The sequence below is a fragment of the Saimiri boliviensis genome, chromosome 11, assembly GCF_048565385.1.
Source record: "Saimiri boliviensis isolate mSaiBol1 chromosome 11, mSaiBol1.pri, whole genome shotgun sequence".
Classification (NCBI taxonomy): domain Eukaryota; kingdom Metazoa; phylum Chordata; class Mammalia; order Primates; family Cebidae; genus Saimiri; species Saimiri boliviensis.
Window position 1 is genome coordinate 36,788,855 of NC_133459.1, and position 8,956 is coordinate 36,797,810.

Sequence of the window (8,956 nt, forward strand, 5' to 3'; positions counted from 1 at the left end):
GCCTGGACACAGGCAGCTTCCTTTCAGGAGGGGCCCCACATATCCCTTCACTAGGGACGACTTTCTCCCCAGCTAAGAGATTATGCCTTCAAGCTTTGGCTTCACAAAGAGTGAGAGAAATTGCATGTGGCTTCTCCGGAGAGGGGAAAAGAATCGCGTCTAGGGAGGAAGCAGGAAGAGCTCTTTTATTAGTATTTTTAAGAACGGTTGTTTTAAAGGAGAAAATAAGATTGTGATTGGAACACAGGTAGTCCGGGGTTCTGCTCCTGGAACCAGATCTGCCCCAGACATCCTGACTTGCTCCAGAAGACAGCATCTGAGAATGAATGTCTGTGCTCTCCCCTGTACTCCCTACAGCGGTCTTGGGTACCCACCCTTGGAGAGGAGATATCAGGTCTTTCTGGTGGCACAGTTGCCCCTGCCTCCACTTCTCCCCAAGAGAAGCTGGGGCAGTGGTTTGTTTGCAGAGAAGTAGGGCCGGCTTTGCCCAAGCAAATTGGCAGGGCTCCCTCCCCAGGCTGACCCAGCTCACACAGGACCACAAAACTGACCTCTATCTGAGCTGTTAGAACTCCCAATGGATCCAGGGAGGCTTGGGCACCATTTGTTTTTGAGTGGAGAGCCTGCTGGGGTAGAATGGTGGGGCCTGACCAGGCTGCCAGGTGCCCTAGGACCCGGAATGGTGAAGTTGGCCCAGACCCCTCATATAGAGTGCAAGGTGAAATGAAAGTTGGGGTTGAAGTGTCAGGTGGGGGATTATAGATTCTAGGCTGGTGACCCAGGCTGAGGCGAGCTTCCTTCTTGGCAGAGAAGAGCAGTCGAGTTGTGCATGAGCGATGGCTGACCGAATTCCTTGTGGTGTCTTTGGCTCACTGTCCCAGGCCCTGGTTTGGTCTAGGAGAGTCTGTCTACAGCAGGGGGATATGAAGCGGCTTCATCTTCCCTAAACTGATGCGCATGAGGCACAGGCCCAATTGTTGCCCATGGCTTGATATCCATCTAGGTCTGCACGGTCATCTTCCTCCAAGATCTCTCTTAGTGAGATCAGAACTTTAGGGAGGTGAAGCAGGGTATGCCGTCACTTCACCCCAAAACCCACCAAGCCCTAGCAGTAAAGAGGACAGGACACAGCCCTGGGGTACATGTTTATGTGAGTAATAAAATATTTACTATAACATAAATATAAAGGGAACTTCCCAGTCTACATTAGTTTTTTTTTTTTGCAATAAAGATACAAAGAGAATGCACCAAAACATTGTTTCAAAAATAATAAAAATAAAATAACAAAATTTAAATTCAGACCTTAACAAACAGAAAAAGAAATGGAGAAGGGGGAAGCTCCAAACACATCCAGAAAATAAATAGAGATGGGTCAGAAATTCGGAAATCATATTAAAATATCTTTTTCGGATTAGTCAGTGTACAAAATCCTTTAGGGTAGGAAGGAAGGGTAACCCGGAAAACCAAAAATAAAAACCAAGCACAAAATGTTTCTTCTCCCCTCCAGTGTGTACATATCTCACATATTTACATGGTTCCCACCTCACCCCAAAGTTGGGGAATTATTCTCCCGGCTTCCCCTGGCATCCCGCATCCCGGCGGGCTGGAAAGGGAGCAGAGGGAAGCTGCAGGGAATCAGGCGGAGGGTTCTTAGGGAACAGCTTATTTCTACAGCTGGTTAAAAAAAAAATCTCTCCAACTTTTCCAAGTTTCGTTTGGTGTGGCCAGGAGGGCAGGGCCCCGCGGGGAGCAGGGGCCCCGCTGTGCGGCGGTCGGTCTGCAGCAGGGCAGAAGTCCCTTCCCATCTTGGTGTGTGGGAGCGCAGACCCCTCCCGCGTGGCCGGGAACCAAGCCGGGGCTCGGATGAAACGAAACGAAAAATGAACACTCGAAATTTTTTTTGTTAGTTTTTTTTTTTTTTTTTTTTTTTTTTTTTGCTTTTTTTTTGAGGGGAGGGTAGGGAAAGATAAAGGGAAAAATAAATTAGGCTAGATTAAAGCTTTGGCTATTTCCTGCTTTTATACACAGACGCGGCTCTCGCGACCTCCCCTCCGGGGCCCCGATAAATACAGTATACAGCGATTTAAATTAAGGGCGCGGGCGGAGTTAGAAGGACCCCAGGAGCCGAGAGGCTCCACGAATAAATAAAAACCGTAAAAAACCAAGCCCGGAGAAAGGGGAAAAGGGGGTGGGGCGCATCCTTATAGGAGAGAAGAGGCTTGTAGCGAATAAAGTGACAGCCCCCCCCCACCCTGGACCCGCAGGCTCAGGAGTCCACGCCGGGAGAGGGGATGGAGAACTCTCCTCGCTTCGTCCTCTCTCCCGGGGAATCCCTAACCCCGCACCGCGTTACCTGTCGCTTTGGGGAGGCCGCTGCCGGGATCCGGCCCCGAACAGCCCGGGGGGCAGGGGCGGGGGTCGTCGAGGGGATGGGGGCAGAGAGCAGGCGACGGGCAGGATGCCCGGGGTGAGTTGGCGAGTTCCGGATCTTCGCTCCTCTCTCCCGGGGTTCGGGCGACGCAGCGTACTAGCCGTCTTCGCCGCTCACCGGAGAGGGTCGTCCGGGTGTTTGGTTTTGTTCGAAAGTTTCTGGGCGTTTTTTTTTTTTTTTTTTTTTTTTTTTTTTTGTAAAATCCAAAGCAACGGAACAAAAAGAGTCCAGGCCGCGCGGGCGGGCTGCGCGTCCGCGCCCTGCAGCGCGCCGGCGGGGGCCCGGCCCGCGGGGTCACTGCACAGAGCCGGGTAGTGTGTGGTGGTGGTGGTGATGCAGCGCCGCCGGCGGGGGCGGCGGGGGCGCCGAGGGTGGCGATGCGCCGCCCCCGCTGGGCCCTAGCTCCCCAGGCGCGTAAACATCGTCCATGGGCGGGTGGCCCGCGCCGGCCGCAGGGGTCATGCGCTTCTCCTTCTGCCGCCGGTTGCAGAACCAGACGCGCACCACCTCCTTCTCCAGCTGCAGGCTGTCGGCCAAGCCGGTGATCTCGTGCGCCGAGGGCTTGGGGCACTTGAGAAAGTGGCTCTCGAGCGCGCCTTTGACCCCCACCTCGATGGACGTGCGCTTCTTGCGCTTGCGGCCCTGCGCCGCGATCTTGTCCAGGTTGGTGGGGCTGCCGCTGGACGAGTCGGTCTCCTCCAGCCACTTGTTGAGCAGCGGCTTGAGCTTGCACATGTTCTTGAAGCTCAGCTGCAGGGCCTCGAAGCGGCAGATGGTGGTCTGCGAGAACACGTTACCATAGAGCGTGCCCAGCGCCAGCCCCACGTCGGCCTGCGTGAAGCCCAGCTTGATGCGCCGCTGCTTGAACTGCTTGGCGAACTGCTCCAGGTCGTCCGAGCTGGGCGCATCCTCGTCCGAGTGCTCGCCCACCGACGAGCCGCCGCCGCCCGCGCCCGGGTGCAGGTGCGCAGCCGCCGCGTGCAGGCCGCCCGCGTGTGCATGTCCGTGTGCGTGTCCGTGGGCGCCCAGATGCGGCGGCGGCGACGGCTCCAGCTGCGCCTCGTGGCCGTCCTCGTGCAGCGCGTGGTGCAGGCCCGGCCCCGCGCCGCCACCGCCCGCCGCCAGCATCCCGGCCAGGCCGCCGCCGCCGCCCCCCGGGTAGGCCGCCTGCGCGTACAGCCCGAGCGGCTGGGGCTGGTGGCCCCCGCCGGCCCCGGGCGACGGCGACATGGCCGGGCCCAAGTGGTGCGCCGTGCTGCCCTGCGCCCATGCCGCGCCCGCGTGGGCCGCCCCCTGGTGCACCAGGCGCGCGTGGAAACCTCCGCCGCCGCCGCTGTCGTCGGCTCGGCCGGTGCCGCCGCCGCCTGCCTTGCCGTGTTCTAGGTGCGGGCCGCCAGCCCAGTCGCCGCCGCCGCCTCCTCCGGTGGGTAGCCACTGGGGGTGCGCTAGGCCCACGGGGTGGCCCGCGCCCGCGCCCAGCCACTCGTGGTGCATCAGCTTCTGCACTTCGCGGTACGCGGCCCCTGCGTGCAGTCGCTCGGCGGCCGCCGCCGCCGCCGCTGCTGCCGCAGCGTCCGGGTGCATGAGCGGCCCGGTGCCCCCGGCTCCGCCACCGGGGCCCCGCGGCAGGTACTGCGCGGTGGTGGCCATGCCGCCCCGCGCCCTGCGCCGCGCCGCCGCCGCCGCTCCGCTCCGTCTGCGGGCCCCGCCGCCTCGCTCCGCCGGCTTAAAGACCCGACCCGCTCGGCGCTCCGGAGCCCCACCCCGCCCGCCGCCCATTGGCTGCCCGCGGAGCCGCCTCCCGCCCCCCGGCCCCGGCCCCCGCCCCCCTCTCCCGCCCGCCGCCCGGCCGGGCCGCCCAGAGCTCTCCATTGGGCGTCGCTCTCGGGGTCCCGCGCGCCGGCCGTGCTGATTGGCCGCTGGGGCTTCATTCACGGCCCCCCTACCGTCCGCGTACACACTCACGCCCCGGGGGCGCGGCCGCCACGTGGGGAGTGGCGCGGGGGTGGCCCTGGGACCGCACCCCCTCTCGTCCTGGCTGTGTGGGCCCAGCTTTCCCCCAGCGCTGGAGACTCCGAGCCCGGCCGGTCCCACATTCCACGCGAGTTGAATTCCCGCCCGCATCCCGCCCGGGCAGCCGAGACTGCGGGCTCCGGGAGGCGCTCGGGCTCCGGGAGGCGCTCGGGCTCCGAGAAGCGGCTCAGCCCCGCGCCCCTCCCTCCGCAGTACCGCTGCGGGCGGACCAGGATTCCCGCGGGTCCTGGCGGCTGCGAGCGAGAGGCGGCGCGGATTCCCGGCTCGGTTCTGGCGCGACTGCTCACCGCGCCCGCCCGCCTCTCCTCCCGCGGCTGCCAGCGTGCACCGGGCGCTCTTCGGCGCGTCTGCCCGGCCCGTCTCGGCTTTCCTTTTCTTCCCTCCAGTCCCAGAGTCGCAACTCCGCCAACCTCTGCTGCCCTGAGAGCGCGTCCGGCGCGGGCGGAGTCGGACGGACTCGGGCTTCACGCCTCGCGCGGGCACCCCTTCTCCCGGGCACTGCGGCCCAGGTGAGTACCGCGCGGGCGGCTGGGGCTGGGGCGGCGGGCAGCAGCGGTTCTACAGTCCTGCGCGAGCCCCCGGTACCCGGCCCCGCTCGGGGGTTCCGGAAGGAGAAGAACTCGAGGTGGAGACTGTGGCTCCGGGGAAAACGCTGCTGGCGAGGGCGCTAGTGAGGGGTGGACATTGGGCCCAGGGGTATCCGACCTGTTCCGTTGCAGCCTTTTCGCTCCTTCTCCCAGCTTGAACGGCTCATCGGCTGTGGTCATGGTGGGGTCACCCCCGGGAGAGGAGAGGAGAAGGATGGACTCAGGGAAGGGCCGCGGGCACTCCAGAAATCCGGCGTTGCAGGCCGGGAGCTGTCCAGCCTCGCCAGGAACCCCCGGCTGGAGTTTCCCCGGACTTGCCTGGAGCTGCTGAAAAGGGAATTGAGAGGAAGGAGACCTTGTTGGAAAGGTGGACAGTGGAATTCAGCTACCTTCTCACGCCCCAGCCCTTGAGGACCCCCTGAAGGATCTTGAGTGGAGTTGGACCTCACTGCAGTTCCTCTGTGCCTCCTTACCCGACCTTGGGCCCCAGGCTGAGGGGACTGAGCTGTGTTCTCTCCTCTACCCCGCACCGAGGCTTGGGTCCCAGGGAGTCTTCAGCTGCCAGTCTTCCCACTGTTCTCTCCTGGATCTTGCCTCAAGTGGATTTATAGCTTACAGGGCCCTGGGGTCCCAGATCACAGAACTGAGCTGGAGGGCCCAGCCAGGGGCCCACTGAGCAAGTCAGGTGTGGGGAATAAAGCCTCAGTGTGCAAAAAAAGGTCCTGGGGTGCTCAGGTGGCAGATGGCATCGGAAAGATCCAGGGTGGCTGGGACAGAGTTGACAGTGACAGGGGTCACCCTGGGCACTGACTTTGATCATGTGGGCCCTGAATGGCCTAGGGCCGAACAGGGAAGGAGTGGGACAGAGCAGGGCCCTTGTCTGGCCATTGGTCACTGTCCTGAGCAGGCTCCATGGTCCCACCCTGCCTGTAAGAGCTGTGATGGAGTTCTGTGTCTGAACCCAGCTAGAGATACTGGGCTTTCCTGGACTCTGGCCCAGGAAATGGTCACCTTGAGACAACCCAGGCCCTTCACCTTCCTGCCCCCTTTCCCAGGCCTAGGAGGTAGGAGGTAGGCTGGGAATCTTGCAGTGAAGTCCCCTCTCATGCCAGCCCTAACTAGGTCTGTGTGATATTGAAGCTTGGGCTTTCAACCTGGAGCTGCCATCACCTTCCTGGGCAGGAGTAACTCTGATCCACTCTTCCTAGCTCTGGGTTTTCCTTCCTGTAAGTTGGGAATAACAGTAATATAGGCAGCCCAGCTGTCTCACCAAGGCAGGTCAGACAGTGGTGTGAGGTGATGGGGGTGTAAAGCTCTCAGATGGGTGCTTACTCTGATTGTTTCTGTTGTTGCTATTCAGTGAGGGGGCAAGGCATTCCCCCTCTCCAACTAAATCTCAGTTTCTTCACCTATAGCATGGGATTGCAGAGGTTTGGATCAGTTAACCTCTCTGGCATTTCTCACTCTCATGGTCGGTGATTCTGTAATCTGTCTCAGTTCCTGCTGCAGGAGGGGAAATGTCTGGACAGTGGACAGAGGTTTCAATGTCCAGCCTTTGGAATTGCCAACAGGCACCGTGGTTTTTTTTTTTTTTTGTTTGTTTGTTTTAAATTATACTTCAAGTTCTACATGTGCAGAATGTGCAGGTTTGTTACAGAGGTATACATACAGGCACTGTGTGTTTTTTTTTTTTTTTTTAGACGGAATTTCGCTCTTGTTACCCAGGCTGGAGTGCAATGGCGCAATCTCGGCTCACCGCAACCTCCACCTCCTGGGTTCAGGCAATTCTCCTGCCTCAGCCTCCTGAGGAGCTGGGATTACAGGCACGTGCCACCATGCCCAGCTAATTTTTTGTATTTTTGGTAGAGACGAGGTTTCACCATGTTGACCAGGATGGTCTCGATCTCTTGACCTCGTGATCCACCCGCCTCGGCCTCCCAAAGTACTGGGATTACAGGCTTGAGCCACCGTGCCCGGCATAGGCACTGTGTTTTAACAAGTACTTTAACATCTATCATTTTACTGTACCTCTCAGTCCTGTGAGAGACCACTGAGATTATCTTCATTGCCTAGATAAGGGACCCAAGATTTGTCCAATGGCATAGGACCTGTGAGTTTCCACTCACCATTCTCACCATTACCATCGGATGGGGGCCTGTGGAGGCAGCAGCTTTGGCTGGCACAGCAAAGAGAGCCCGCGGCCCTGTTTCTAGTAGGTCTCAAGGGCAGGCCAGGGCCTGCCAGGTCTCCTGAAGGCATCTTCCCAGGTCTGTGCTGAATTGAGGGGCATTGGCAGCAAAGCCCCAGTAGACGGGCTTCTAGATTATCAGCTTGTCACCCAACAAATCAAAGTCCCAGTCCCATCACACCCTTTAGCAGCCCTGTAACTTTGTGTGAACTACATTGCCTCTTGGAGCTTAAGTTTGTGCATCTTACAGTGAGAACAATGATGCCTGCTTCTTGGGGCAGCTCTGAGGCTCCACGAATGAAATAAGGCATCCAATTTAGGTGTCCTTTAAATATTAGATGCTGCCCTGGGGTGGGAAGCAGTTTGAAGTAGGGAAGATAAAATTCCTTTCTCTGCTTTGGAAATTTTAGACCTTCTAAAAGGATATGGGTTTGGTCTTGAGTCAGAATTTTCTCGTGTTAGAGTTAAGTTTCCCCCCGGAAGTCTTGACATCCTTCTCAAGATTCTGTCTGGGACACTAGGGCCAAGATATGGCCACTGGCAGAAACACCTGCAGCTGAGCAGCCCCTTCCTCCTGGAGCACCACCTTCTCAGGCCCCCACCCTCAGACCCACAACACATAGGCAGGTGTACACACAGAGGTCAGATGCCCACCTGATCCATGTAGACACAGAGTGGTGCGGGCATAAGAACAGGTGCGCGCGTGCACACACACACACACACACACAGATAGAACCGTGCAATTTAGCACAGGATCAAACATGCAGATTCACAATGGGGAACACACAGACTCACACCATTAGGCGGAATATTCATAGTCACACAAAGCAACACCCAGTGGTAAATACAGGCATGTGTCTAAACGGGGAGATACACAGAACCCACACATAGGCTGAAATAGGCTCAAGTAGGCACTGCTTTGCTGACATAGAGATACATGAAACCTACAGGCTCTTGGGGCCACAAACAAGAAGACTCTCAGCTGGCATGCCGAGTCACACACATAGGCACACCATCATATTCACACACATGAGCACACGGAGCCAGCCATGCACACCCTCTCACCCAGATGCACAGATACAAAGAAGCTCAACCGACACATCACAGAGACACACAGACATATCCACCCACACCCTGTAAGAAATACAGCTCCACGCAGGGGATCGGAAAGCAGAGGAAGGGGCTGTGTCCAATCCCGAGTTTGGTCTGCATGGTTTGATTGCAGTGCTAGTCCCAGGGAAACAGGGAAGGCTTTTCTTTTTATATTTTTTCCCACTCTCCTTGTCTATGGAGGGCAGCTCCCAGCCAGGCCGCCGCCAGTTTCAGAGGCTCCCGGGCCTCCCTCCCCAGCGGGGCCTCTGCCCAGCCCGCCCCCAGGCAGGATCTGCTTGGGCTTTCCCAGAGCACAGAGGCCTCCTCCAGGCTCTGGAGTGTGACCGAGCGCCTGCTCATTTGACACAGGTCACCGAGCCTCCAGCAGATGGGGCCCTCACTGTGGGGGGTCTCTGAGCCGGGGGCTGTGGGGGGCTGGGAGTGGGAGGGAGGCTCTGCAGGGATGAAGGGCAGGCTACAACACAATCTCCAGCTTCTTATACTCTTTCCGCAAAGCTCTGGGTTACAGATGTGGGCCCTAGAATACAACTATACGCACGAGGCGGTCGCCATCAGCACCCTGGCGGCCACATACACAGGGCAGTATTCCAGACACACATCCCA

General features: G+C 58.8%; 2 protein-coding genes across 2 annotated transcripts; one reads left to right on the forward strand and one right to left on the reverse strand.

Annotated features, from left to right (window-relative positions):
- Nucleotides 1-1,141: 1,141 nt before the first annotated feature.
- POU3F1 (POU class 3 homeobox 1) lies at nucleotides 1,142-4,157 on the reverse strand. The gene has a single exon (XM_039474108.2). It carries the CDS (start codon nucleotides 4,079-4,081, stop codon nucleotides 2,726-2,728), a length of 1,356 nt encoding a protein of 451 aa, XP_039330042.1. The 5' UTR covers nucleotides 4,082-4,157; the 3' UTR covers nucleotides 1,142-2,725.
- Nucleotides 4,080-8,688, forward strand: LOC120366084 (uncharacterized). Its single transcript, XM_074381533.1, has 3 exons — nucleotides 4,080-4,177; nucleotides 4,294-4,974; nucleotides 5,206-8,688. Exons 1-3 carry the CDS (start codon nucleotides 4,080-4,082, stop codon nucleotides 5,381-5,383), a joined length of 957 nt encoding a protein of 318 aa, XP_074237634.1. The 3' UTR covers nucleotides 5,384-8,688.
- The last annotated feature ends 268 nt before the right edge of the window (nucleotides 8,689-8,956 follow it).

Coding starts and splice junctions, on each gene's coding strand:
- LOC120366084 (XM_074381533.1), top strand. CDS start 4,080: ATGCCGCCCCGCGCCCTGCGCCGCGCCGCCGCCGCCGCTCCGCTCCGT. Junction 4,178..4,293: donor TTAAAGACCCGACCCGCTCG/GCGCTCCGGAGC, acceptor CGGGCCGCCCAG/AGCTCTCCATTGGGCGTCGC. Junction 4,975..5,205: donor TCCCGGGCACTGCGGCCCAG/GTGAGTACCGCG, acceptor TCCTTCTCCCAG/CTTGAACGGCTCATCGGCTG.
- POU3F1 (XM_039474108.2), bottom strand. CDS start 4,081: ATGGCCACCACCGCGCAGTACCTGCCGCGGGGCCCCGGTGGCGGAGCC.